This window comes from Aptenodytes forsteri, unplaced genomic scaffold, assembly GCF_000699145.1.
Source record: "Aptenodytes forsteri isolate BGI_AS27 unplaced genomic scaffold, ASM69914v1 Scaffold65, whole genome shotgun sequence".
Lineage (NCBI taxonomy): Eukaryota > Metazoa > Chordata > Aves > Sphenisciformes > Spheniscidae > Aptenodytes > Aptenodytes forsteri.
In genome coordinates this window covers 7286766-7299681 of record NW_008795127.1, presented here as the reverse complement: position 1 = coordinate 7299681, position 12916 = coordinate 7286766, and the positions used below count along the sequence as shown (strand labels likewise).

At 36.9% G+C, this 12916-nt stretch overlaps 1 protein-coding gene across 1 annotated transcript in view; it reads left to right on the top strand.

Moving 5' to 3' along the window:
* Positions 1-6067: 6067 nt before the first annotated feature.
* CEP135 (centrosomal protein 135) overlaps positions 6068-12916 on the top strand; it is a 34082-nt gene continuing 27233 nt past the window's right edge. The window contains exons 1-6 of the mRNA XM_019471555.1: positions 6068-6180; positions 7360-7550; positions 8064-8231; positions 9646-9787; positions 11381-11465; positions 12437-12565. Of these exons, the coding sequence (XP_019327100.1) occupies positions 6068-6180; positions 7360-7550; positions 8064-8231; positions 9646-9787; positions 11381-11465; positions 12437-12565 (828 nt within the window). The remainder of the gene's footprint in view (positions 6181-7359; positions 7551-8063; positions 8232-9645; positions 9788-11380; positions 11466-12436; positions 12566-12916) is intronic.

Below are 12916 nucleotides of genomic sequence, written 5' to 3'. Positions count from 1 at the left end.
TGAGGACAGCGTGGCGCTGGGCCGCTTCCGTCTGTTCTGCCCCTGGGGAGCGCAGGTTAGCCTGGGCAGCCTCCCCCAGCGTCTGGCCTACACGCTGGTCTCTCGTTCCCTCGGGGCTCTGCAGCCCCGCTTCCCCGCCGGAGCTGCATCTCTGCTGAAGCCTCACTGAAGTATCTCGGCTACTCCTTAGTGGCTCGCCCTGCAAGAATTTGCCTTTAACGGTATGTCTGGTAAGACCGACCTGGAGGGAGGGTGGAAAAAGTAAAAAAACCTGTTTAAATAGGGACTGACTGCCCCTCTGTAGGTATAGATTGGGGTTGCTGAAGGGTCTATAAAGCTTCCAGTTTGGGGAGATACGTGATGAGCAGGCCCATAATCGATAGGGTTTTCTTGTACTGCAATGTAAACTTACAGGTTTTGGTGACTCTTTTCAAAAAAGAAATCTGTTTTTCCAGAGCAAGAGTTGCCTTTCTGTTGGCAAAGTGGCGATACTTCATAGCAAACGTGGTGTATGAATATCTAGTCAGAAGTGAACTCCCAGCAAATCAACTTGGAAACCTTGGAGACTTTGCCAAAACAAGTGCAGGCTCATTCAGTGTATCTTGAAAATGACGTTGCAGTAACGGCATTTCACAACACAGCCTTCAGTGTCCGTGGACTGTATAGAGGCATGTATTAGAGCGTTACTATAGTCAAATAGTTGGTCTACTAGGTGCCTTTTTTACCTGGGTGAAATCAAAACTAGCTCTTTATAGTAGAATGAGCTATGTGACCAGTAATTACAGGACAGGAACAGATGTTTTGTAAACATATTTCACACACATGCAAAAAAAAAAAGCCTTTAGCATCTCAGTCCTGATGAATGAAAAATGCATCTTGGTATTTCCCAGAACTGAGTCTGGAAACTTCGGTACATAATTGTCTTTGGTGCTAATGTTATAGACTCAATAAAGAAATTGATTTCATAGCATATAAATTTGTGCTAATTTCTTCGTGTTCCATTGTCAGCTATGTAGTTTTATCTTTCTTCCGCATGGCTCAATGACCGTATTATGTCTTCCATGGCCAAGATACATCTTTGCTCTGCTTTTTTATTATTACGTTTTCTTATTGATAACACAAGTATTGCATCTGGAGCAGTTCTTAACCTATACTGGCCATGAATTTTGCTGCATTGTTTCCAGACTGAAAGGAGGGCTTCAATGTGCTAAAGCTTTTCTGTTTCGTATTCCACCTGTAATGGTTAGTCTAATACCTGTTAACATTGCTTCTTTCACACAATTTTATGCAAATTGATTCTATACTTATAGCCTAAAGGAACTGGATTTGAAGTTCCATTATTGCCCATCTTTCATGCCAATGTTCAATTTCAGTCATTGGTGACTTAGAACAATAGGGAACAGTTTATAAGTGCTAAATATGTCTATTTCATAAACACCTAGGTCATCAAAAGACTGCTCAAAACCATCCAGGCATGTCACAAAATGAAGCACATGAAAGTTGTCTCTTTAGCAGTCTTCGTGAACCAAGGGGGAACAAAAAATGAGGCTATTGGCTCTGAATATCTCTTCTGTGAATAACTGAAAGATGCAATCATTTAGACATCTTGATAAATCCTTGTCTGGAAATGCCTGATTTGAAGTGCCATTTAATTTTCCCTTTTTTGTTTGTTTATCTGATTTTTTTCATCTAAAATGGAAATTATATTTTCTTCCTAGTGGCACTAAATTACATAAAATATTTAGATAATGAATGATGTGAACTATTTATGCAGCTAACGTAGCCTATCTCATGGGAAATACCAAAGTTGTTAAGAGTGCTTTCCAGTACTTTGCAAATCTAGTAAGTTCAACATACCTTTTATCATGACTCAATCATGATTCATAAGGCTATTAAGTTTCTTTGAAGAAAAGGATATTCTGGATTGAGTTGACTGGGTAAGAGGTGATGTAGAAAACTTGGATTTCCAAAAAGCTTTTGAGAAGGTTCTTTACTAAAGGCTTTTAAGAAAGCAGGTCTTTTTCAGAAACGGAGAAAAGGTCATTTAGTAGCTCACTAAGTGGTTAAAAGAAAGGGTAGAAAGTACTACCCTTTCTGTGAATGTGAACGTGCAGAAAATTTTCTGCTGTTTAACACTGATCAGAGATCTGAAAGAATGGGTTAAACAGCAAGGGACAAAATTTGCTCATTATATGCATGTGTTAAGAGCAGTCCAAGGGTTGCAGAAGAGTATCACTGGACTGAGTAATAAAGTGGGAGTTAAGGAACAGTGTTAATAAAGGCAAAGTAATACACATCATGGGCTCTAAAGTTGCAGTTACTGCTCAGAAAAAGAGATGTTAGTGTCACTGTGAATGCATCTAATTGATGCTTTAGAGCAATCAGAAAGGCAAATGATAACTTAGGAATCATGAATAATGAAGGCTACAGCAAAGAATCTTTATGGCTGCTGTATGGCTGCTCAGAGTGATCTCAATCTCAGAAAAAGCAGGGAAAAGGGACAAAGCTGTACAAGCTACTAGGAAATTTTGGAAAATAGATTTGCGAAAGATGCCATCATCAATGACTGAAAGCATGAACAAGGAATGGTTATTTAGTACGTCTTACAATTAAAAGAAAAAAAAGGGGGGGACGCACATAGACATGAATTTAACTGTAGGCCTGGAAAAGTAGAACATAAACTCAGGAATTCATTGCCACAGGCTATTTCGATGTAAAAGTGCAAAAGAGTCAAGAAAACGATTAGACATGTCTAAGAAAGGTCTGTCAGGTACTATTATGATGATTTAAGTTCAACTTCAGGCCCATCAAGTCCCTCCACTATAGGCTTATAGAAAGAGAAGGTACGTAGGAGTAAGATTTGGCTCATGTTTTTTATCCCTTTTACTCTTGCTGTGGCAACACTCAAAGACACGGGGTGTTGGGTCAGACTGATCTTGGATTCAATGGAATCAGTACGGCAGTTCATATATTCATTTTATATTTCCAGAAAACCAAATTTTCCTGATGGAGAAGTTACTAGATACTTTTTGATGTCATGATAAGACTAGTGATAGACTTTAAGTTTAGGATATGAGATTTATGCTAGGGTTGTCTGTAATGTCAGAGGTCTGGAATTACTGACACATAATTTCTTTCCAGCAAAGAGCATACAATGATTATTGTCTTTGAAGACTTTAATATCTGTGTTAAGCTCTCTGAAATAACAACCCCCAGTTCTTCTTCTTACTTTCATTCCTGGACATCTTTTGGACCTATACTCCAACTACTCATTTCCTGGACTAATTTGGGATCAGATGTGGCTCAATAATGTCTTGAATTAAAAATTCCCAGTCTTTGGGAAGGAGAGTGATTCAACTAGAAAGCTGTTGGTACCTCTCAATATTAGAGCATGTTTAGGTAACTATACCTCACTTAAATGTTCATTGCAGTGATTTAGCAAGATCCTGCATCTACTTCCTAGGCACAGTTACTGGAGTGCTAACCTCTGTCCATTTATTTTCTCCACGGTTACTGTAGAAAAACTTTATTCTCTTACAAGCTGTGACACAGTTTTGTTCTTGATGTTTCTTATGTAAAACTTTCTCAATATGATTAGTAGAAAAATCCTTTCTCTTTCCAAAACACAAGCTATTAAATCAAGTCTGATGAATGATTTTAAACTAATGTAATCCTTTTAACTGATATGGTTCTTCTTAAGGAGAAGCTGGACTCAAGAGTTATCAGCTTACTTCTGTAGTAATACAAGATGTATTCCTGAGACTAACTCTAGACGCAGTAACGCAATCACTGTTTTTCTGAATTCAACACAGAATCCTCAACATTAATGCAGAAATACCAAGGTCTCATCGCTTTTAGCTTTAATCTTTTGCTGCCAAAGGAGAATGCATGGCATTTAGTGTACATTAATACATTGACTTCCACTTAGTACATTGACAGTTACCATTTAGTGGAAGGAAGTGCACCTCCTCCTCCTTCAACCATCCCAGTACGATATGTAAGGGATTGTTCTCTGGGCCATTGCCTAGTTAATATCTCAACATCCTGAACCTCTTCAAACAAATATTTTGGCAGTACCTGGAACAGATGCTGTGCTCATAAGACTGGTGATTTTCTCTCATCTGTGGAGCAGTACCTGGCAACCACAGTCCCGTTGCTAGACTTATTTGTAGTGTTTTGATACAATCAGATCAAACCTTACTTTCCAGCCTCAGACATGAGAGAAACTTGCATGTTTTCTCATTTTATTATTCATAAATAATTTTATTTTCAAGTACCTGCATATATTTATTTAATATCTTTTTAAAATCTGGGGGATCGTGAAACAGCATGGTTTAAATGATATCTGTCTTCTATCCCCTTTAGATGAGATGCAAACAACGAGTTATCAGCTTACTTCTGTAGTAATACAAGATGTATTCCTGAGACTAACTCTAGACGCAGTAACGCAATCACTGTTTTTCTGAATTCAACACAGAATCCTCAACATTAATGCAGAAATACCAAGGTCTCATCGCTTTTAGCTTTAATCTTTTGCTGCCAAAGGAGAATGCATGGCATTTAGTGTACATTAATACATTGACTTCCACTTAGTACATTGACAGTTACCATTTAGCGGAAGGAAGTGCGCCTCCTCCTCCTTCAACCATCCCAGTACGATATGTAAGGGATTGTTCTCTGGGCCATTGCCTAGTTAATATCTCAACATCCTGAACCTCTTCAAACAAATATTTTGGCAGTACCTGGAACAGATGCTGTGCTCATAAGACTGGTGATTTTCTCTCATCTGTGGAGCAGTACCTGGCAACCACAGTCCCGTTGCTAGACTTATTTGTAGTGTTTTGATACAATCAGATGAAATCTTACTTTCCAGCCTCAGACATGAGAGAAACTTGCATGTTTTCTCATTTTATTATTCATAAATAATTTTATTTTCAAGTACCTGCATATATTTATTTAATATCTTTTTGGGGGATGGGGGATCGTGAAACAGCATGGTTTAAATGATATCTGTCTTCTATCCCCGAGATGCAAACAACGCTTCCTTGGATTGGTGGTTTGGCTGCTGCGGTCTTTGCAGCCAGTAGGTTAATACTGAAACTTCTGAAGAAATGTGAGGGAAAAAGTTTTACAGAAATAACTGTTTTTCAAAAATATTTCTAACTATTTAAGAGATGTTTTCTCATATTGAGGAGCATCAACTTTAGTATTCCATTTTTTTTTCTCATTCTATCTCTAAATCCAGAAGGACATAATGATGTAAAAATTCTTCCTCCCTCAAATGTACATGGCAAAACCAAAATTCTCATCTGGATTCAGATACAGTAGTGCTGATCCAGCCCCTTTTAGATCAGGTTAGTAATAAAAAGATAACTAATCAGCCAAAAGAAAAAAACCCCTCTGATCCTTCAACTGTATTTTCCAGAAAATGATGCAGGTAGGACTATAGTACACCGATGGTTTTTTTCTTTCTTGTTTTCCCTCATAGAAAAAAGATGTTCAAAGTTAATCTGTCTTTAAAGTTTTACACATTTTATGCAATTTTACAAATGGTTGGCATAAGTTATGTTAAGTACTGTCTTGTAAACTTTGAAAGTAAGATTTATATATGAAAGACAGACGTATATGGGGGTTTTGAGAATAATCTGTCAGTTTGCATTGTGGAAGATACCATGATGACCGTGATTCAAAAAAATCGGAATCTACTTCTTAGTCTTCCCGCAGAAAGATCTTTTCAGAGTTCAGTTCTTACATACCGGAAAGAAAAATTTATGTTCGTACTCTAAGATGTTAGGAAAGAGAAGACTAATTGCCAAGGCAAATATTTCTTTTTAAAGAAATATATAAGTAAGTTCAAAACCTTTTAGTTGCTCTATGATTCTCTTTTGGTTTACTTAAATTTTAAGGACATGCTTATGCACTGTATTTCCTACACAAAAAATGGTTTTTCCATTACTTTTTTCTATATTATTCCTTCTTTAAAGGACAAATGCTGTAACAGACAATCTTTTGCAGGTGTCCTATTTTTCTTGACTGTGACAAAAGCTGCTTTGGAGGTGTGTTTACAATGACTACAACTGCAGAGCGAAGGTTCATTAATCTCAGGAAACGTCTAGATCAGCTGGGCTATCGGCAACCGTTGGGAGTGGAGAGTTTACCTTTGGTGGAAAAGCTTTTTAGGTATTCAAAAGGAGATTCATAAAAAAAACATAGTAATCATGTAGTAGGTATTGTTTGATTTTTGACATACAAGGGAGAATGCTTAGTCTGAAGATTATTTTCAAGCAATGTTATTTCAGGGCTAACATTCAGTTCCCGTGTATGATGAAGTCAAATGGGTTTGCTTAAGTGATGAGAACATCTTAAGATTTCATTTAATTCAGTAGAATTGTTTCTAAGGATCTATGGTCTACAAAAATTCAACTTTTCTAACCTCATAAGAGAGCCAAGAATAGTCACTTAATATGTGCTTAAAGGACACACCCTTATAACTGTTTGTATAAAAAATAATCCCTGTTGCCTGTACTGTGACTTAAAATAAAACATTCACAGCTCCGTTTTTATGGTCTCATTTGGAGAAGTTTAAATCTGCTATCTCTGCAGTTTTTACAGGACACATAACAGAAGAAGAACAAATTTTCAGGTGACCTCCTTAATATATCTGCCATTTCATGGCTTTGATGTGATTATGAGCGTAGTATTTCCATAGTCATCCAGTTATATTTGGCTAAACATACAAATGTAGGTATTCTGGTTCTATTGCTCTCTAGCATCTAATACAGATGGAAGAACCACAGGTAAGCAGAAGTGGAGTAATCTGCCTTCAACATTGTCTCATTCTGGTGTCTTAACAGATAGGTTTAATCTCTCAATAACTGTCTTTGATATTATTTTCACAAAAATGTTTATAACTAATTACCACTAATCTCTCTTGTGGAGCTTTTGGTCTCCATATAAATACTAGTAACCTTCTGGCCTTTTTAATTCTTCAAGTTTCTTCTGTGGTAGGTAGTGCTACAACTTACATAGTGCTTGGAGGAAAAAATCATCTTGCCAATTTTGAATATCTCACTTTTTTATTTAAATTGAATTATCAGGTGTAAACTCCTGATACGCTTTCTGAATATCTTTATTTTTTTATATTTGTCCTGCCCTTTCCTATTTACTTTTTTTTAAGTGAATGGTTCCTGTCTTTCGTTTTTTCTTACATGAATGTTCTCATTGCCTTTGAACCCATTTGTTCTACAGTTAACATGGTCTCAGGGAAAGCGTTTTGTTTCTCAGGTCATAATAAATATTTGCATCTGCAGTGTAAAGGCTGATAACGTTTCTAACATGTGTGATGCTGCTTTAGTCTAGTGACCTAGTTCATACAACTGAGAGCTTGCGCAGTGCAAAGTTATCTGCTGGAAAAACTGAAAAAGAATGCAGCAATTATGATGCTATTTTGGAACCTTATAAAACAGAGAATGCTAAACTTACCAGGGAAAATAATGAACTACATTTAGAAATACTAAAACTGAAAGAGCAATCTGATCGTCATGTTAAAGGTAATATAAAAATTATGATACTTTTTTTTAATCCTTCCGTGCCAAAATAAAATTGCGGCCAAATCCTTGATCTGCAGATTCATTTATCTGTACTTATACGTGAGTGTGAGTGGTCATTGACTTTGGTGCCTTTAATGAATTAAGGCTCATGCACAGACATTTCTTTTGTAGTTAAAAAGCTTCTGAGGTCCTGCAAATCATTGTTTTAATCAAACATGAAAATGTTAGAACTTTTTAACATCTACTTTCATACCTTGAAGTGCTAGTTCTTAATTTAAAATTAAATACTACTGTTAAATGTGCCTTTATTCTACAAAGGGGTTTTGTTTGTATAACATGTATAAATACATATTTTTGTGTGTTTGTGTGTACATATATACACATACGTATGTGTATTTGAAAATTTCATGTTATGGAAAAAGAATATAGGATTCTCTTTATGCCTATTTTGGTGCTACTAGGGAAAATAATAATGAATAAGAAAGATAATATTGATTTTTCTCTCCCTTGAAGATTTGAAAGCCTCCTTAAGGAGGGTTGAACATGAAACGGCTGACTTGAAATTTCTGAATAACCAATACGTACATAAAATTAAAATGCTAGAAAAAGAGAACAAAGCCAAGACTGAAAAAATTCAGCAGCTTCAGGAGAAGAATCTGCAAGCAGTGGTGCAAACACCTGGTGAGTGTAAATAATCACAGATATTTTAACTTTTCTCTGGGCTTTTTTTGGCTCTTCAGAACATAATATCTTTTTGTCCTCTAGGAAGAGAAGTTACTACAGTAAAATAACCATCCAATAGAGTAACATTACCTTTTGAAAGTTTTGGCTCTGAATTCAGTCTTTTTCTCTGTATGGAAGAAGTTTCATTAGCACATCACTTGTGTTAGGGACAAATTTGAATACAAACTTAGATTCAATAGAAGACTATAAAGTTAAAATGTGACTGGAAAGCACTGTTAATCAACAGCTGTTTTTATTTTTTTAATGCTGCACCTAATTTAGTCAGAGGCAGGTTGTTTGACACTTGAATCTTTTTGACAGCTAATTGATGATGTGTAAGTGACTAATTCAGATTTTTGTAACCAAGATCTAAAAGTAGCAAGATGCAAAATATGTCTACAAATAAATATTCCAACTGTCTGAAGACTTACAGTATTTAAAGGGCTTTTTGATAACTTAAAATGTTCTGGACGTTACTTTCAGGTTAATTTCTTTCTCCAGGTTTCCTTTTTCTTAATTTTTTTTCAAGCTAAGGAAAATAGTGAGAAGTATTTTGTGAAATTTTGAAATTGTCTTTTCTTTCCAAGTCATTGAATTACCTATGTATTTTTGGCATCTGAGGGAAAGTAATAGGTAGTTAGGTGAAATTAAAATTCCTCTCTCTTTTCCCACACCTTTCTGCATTTCATGTCCTTCACTTCAAAGATGCCATGTTACACTTTTGTCTGTCTTTCTGCATACTTGCCCCTTGGTCACCAGTCTTCTGGGATTTTTCTATACTACATCATCAAATATTGTATGTTCTTATTTAATCATGTGATGAAGAGTAATTTTTCCCTCTGGAAATAATACTATGTTTTGCTTTGTTTTTAATATAATGTTACCATGCAAGTGAATAACCTACTCTGCTTGATATGCTTACGATATTCATTCACTGGAATGACAATAGGATAGAAGGAAAAAAAGCATTACTAAACAATGCAGAGGTTAGTTCAGTCATAAAATAGTTCTTAAATGTGAAATCAAAATGTCTTTTGTGATGTTTTATTTTAGCTTTTTTAGTAAGGTAAATCACTAACAGAGTCAACAAGTTTGAACTGTAGAACATTTAGGGTCTTAAACACTGGGGGGAAAATTACTTATACTGAACTTTGCATGTTTCCTTATTATAAAACTGAACTTGCTGATACTAACCTGCAAGAATGGTGTTGTCTAGAATGTACGAATTTTATCAACTTACTAGAGTAAGATTAAAATGGTGAAACGTGCCAGTTCAGAAGCAGTGGAATAAATAGGAAATTTCATTTGTATTAAAGAAGAAGATTCCCTTGCTTTAACTCCAAGTAATAGGCGTTTGGGTTTGGGCTTTTAGGTGGCAGAAAAAGAAGCATTCCCTTCAGGCGTCAACGCATGCAGATAGACCAGCCTGTCCCTCCATCAGGTGTTAGTGCCTATCCAGTTCCTCAGCCAGAGGACCCTTATATCGCAGACCTTCTTCAGGTGGCTGATAATCGGTAATCTAAAGAACTTTTAAATTTTGAAGTATAGGTGTTAAATATCTGCTGTGATTTTTTTCCAACCCCCACCCTCCTTCTGCCTTTCAAATTTGCTTCAAACAAAATAGGATTTTGCGTAGCGATTGACGGCACTGCCTGTGACAAAGTTGCAATGGATATTTAATAAGCTGCTTATTTCCTTAAAGGACTTCTCTTAAGATTTCTATACTGGTTTTACTGTTATAACTAATTTTAGATTGGGTATTCTGGAAAAAAGCTAGGTGTAATGTTTTGCATAGGAGTAAACTGATTTTTCCTATTTATTTTGGAAGACTAAAATATTCTTGTAATACTATTTTTGGCTTGGGAACCTGTATTATGAAAGGTTCAAGTCAATTCTTTTTTTCTTATTTAGAATATATCTGTAGAGAGTTTACATGGCAAGGTGTTGGCAGCGGGGGGACTGCAGGGGTGATCTCTCCAAGAAGAGACCAGCGGCTACCCTGTGCTGGACACAGCCAGTTCCATCTGGCTTCAAAACAGACCCACCATGGGTCACAGCTGAGTCCATCAGCCAAGCTCCCTGTGGAAATGTATTTAAGAAAGGGTGAAAAACAATGCTGTGCCGCAGCAGTGAGAGGGAGGAGTAAGAAAAATGAGAGAAACACCCCTGCAGACACCAAGGTCAGTGAAGAAGGAGGGGGCAGAGATTCCTCTGCAGCCCGTGGAGAAGACCATGGTGATGCAGGTTGTCCGTGCAGCCTCTGGAGGAGAGCACCATATCAGAGCAGATATTCGCGCTGTAGCCCGTGGAGGACCCCATGCTGGAGCAAGTGGATATACCCTGAAGGAAGCTGCAGCCCGTGGAGCAGGCTCCTGGCAGGAACTGCAGCTCGTGGAGAGGAGGACACGCAGGAGCAGGTTTTCTGGCAGGACCTGTGGCCTGTGAGAGACCCATGGTGGAGCAGTCTGCTCCTGAAGGACTGTACCGTGTGGAGATGACCCATGCTGGAGCAGTTCATGAAGGACTGTATCCCATGGGAGGGACCCCACGCTGGAACAGGGGAACAGTGAGGAGGAAGGAGCAGCAAAGCTGCGACCACAGCTCCCATCCCCCATCCCTGCTGCACCACTTGGAGTAGGGGGGAGGTGTAAGAGTCAGAAGTGAAGCAGTGAAGTTGAGCTTGGAAAACAGCAGAGGGTGGGGAAAAGGTGTTTTTAGTTTGTCTTTGTTTCTCACCATCCTACTCTATTTTTAATTGATGATAAATTAATTTTCCCCAAGTCGAGTCTGTGTTGTTCGTGACAGTAATTGGTAAATGATCTCCCTGTCTTTATCTTGACCCATGAGCTTTTTCATCTTATTTTCTCCCCAATCCTGTTGAAGAGGGGGAGTGAGAGAGCAGCTGGGTGGGGGTCTGGCAGCCAGCCAAGGTCAACCCACTACAATATCTCAAACAATGGCTTCTGCATTAATATTTTTGTATGAACAAAACTATTTTTTTGTGAAATATTTATGTTCAGGAGCAAAGAGAAAATACTAATATTGAATTGTTGCATATATGAGATTCTTCCATGAATCCACATAAACAGTATATTGGTACATTTTAGAATTCATGAGCTTCAGTCAGAAGTAACAGAGCTACAGGAAAAGCTGGAGATATCTGAACGTGGAATGAAAAATTATAGCAAACAGGTATGTTTACAGATGTTGTATTATTATTTGGCTGTAGTAGCCATTGCAATGACCTTGATTATAATTTGTGTTTTAACCCCACTGGGAGAACATCGTAGGGCTTGTGAAATACTAACTTGCCTACATTGAGCTATTTCTCTCCTCTGCTTTTGGAGACAGCAGCAATGATAAAATACTTGCCCGCTGCTTTTGCTGATATATTTTGTGTATTAAAATTACATTAAATAAGCTAAACTTGATGGGTCGTAAGTAGAATTTGTGTATGTGTAGGCTTTTTGAGTGCAGAAGCATTAACTGGTCCAAAATAGTAATTTGATCCACAGATATCTTAGGATAATATTTTTCACTGCTTGAACTGGTTACATTTTTTGAATTTTTAATTTTTGATAGTTAATTTATGGACAACAGATTTTACAATATTTTAATTAGAGTGGATTGGTAAGATACGTATAAATCTTTAAGTGAGGGAATTGCATCAATTGTTCATATGTTGTTACATCTTTCAATATCTGGGGATTAGTGGACACCATCCTCTTTTTTTGGTTCACGTCTTGGTTTTCCTCTTCCAGTATTCCCTGTTTTTCAGTGACTGAAATAGTCCCTGAATTAGCTGATGTAAAAGCTTTTTCCCTAAATTTAAATGCTAGTCTCAGACGGTTAATTTGCAACATTCATTAACTTCACTTTAAATGAAAATTGTTGGTTTCTCTTAATGAAAATAATCTAGTAGGAATTGTTTCAGGTTTGTGGGTATTTTTCCACAAATTCTATTTGATTAATTTATTTTTCTTTCAAAGAAATCACTTTTTCAGAAAAATCCAGAATTTTAAAAAAATTTATATTAAAGATAAAAATTGCATTATTAGGTACATATCTTTTTACTAAATGTTATATAGGTGTTTATTTGAACAAAGGTTCTATTAAATGGTATAGAAGATACCAAAGAACTTTTTTTTTTTCCCCCCTCAAAGGTTGAGCTAAGAGACAAAGAAATAGAACGCCTAGTGCTAGCATTGGATGGTGGGCGTTCTCATGAGGTTATCTCTCTGGAATCGAGAAGTAAAAGTAATGAGAAGCTTGTCGCCCATTTGAATTTGCAGGTAATGGATCAAAGGTTCTATTAAATGGTATAGAAGATACCAAAGAACTTTTTTTTTTTCCCCCCTCAAAGGTTGAGCTAAGAGACAAAGAAATAGAACGCCTAGTGCTAGCATTGGATGGTGGGCGTTCTCATGAGGTTATCTCTCTGGAATCGAGAAGTAAAAGTAATGAGAAGCTTGTCGCCCATTTGAATTTGCAGGTAATGGATTTATTACTGTTGTTTAGAATCATAGAATCATTAAGGTTGGAAAAGACCTCTGAGATCATTGAGTCCAACCATCAACCCAACACCACCATGCCCACTAAACCATGTCCCTAAGCCTCATCTACCCACGTCTTTTAAATACTTC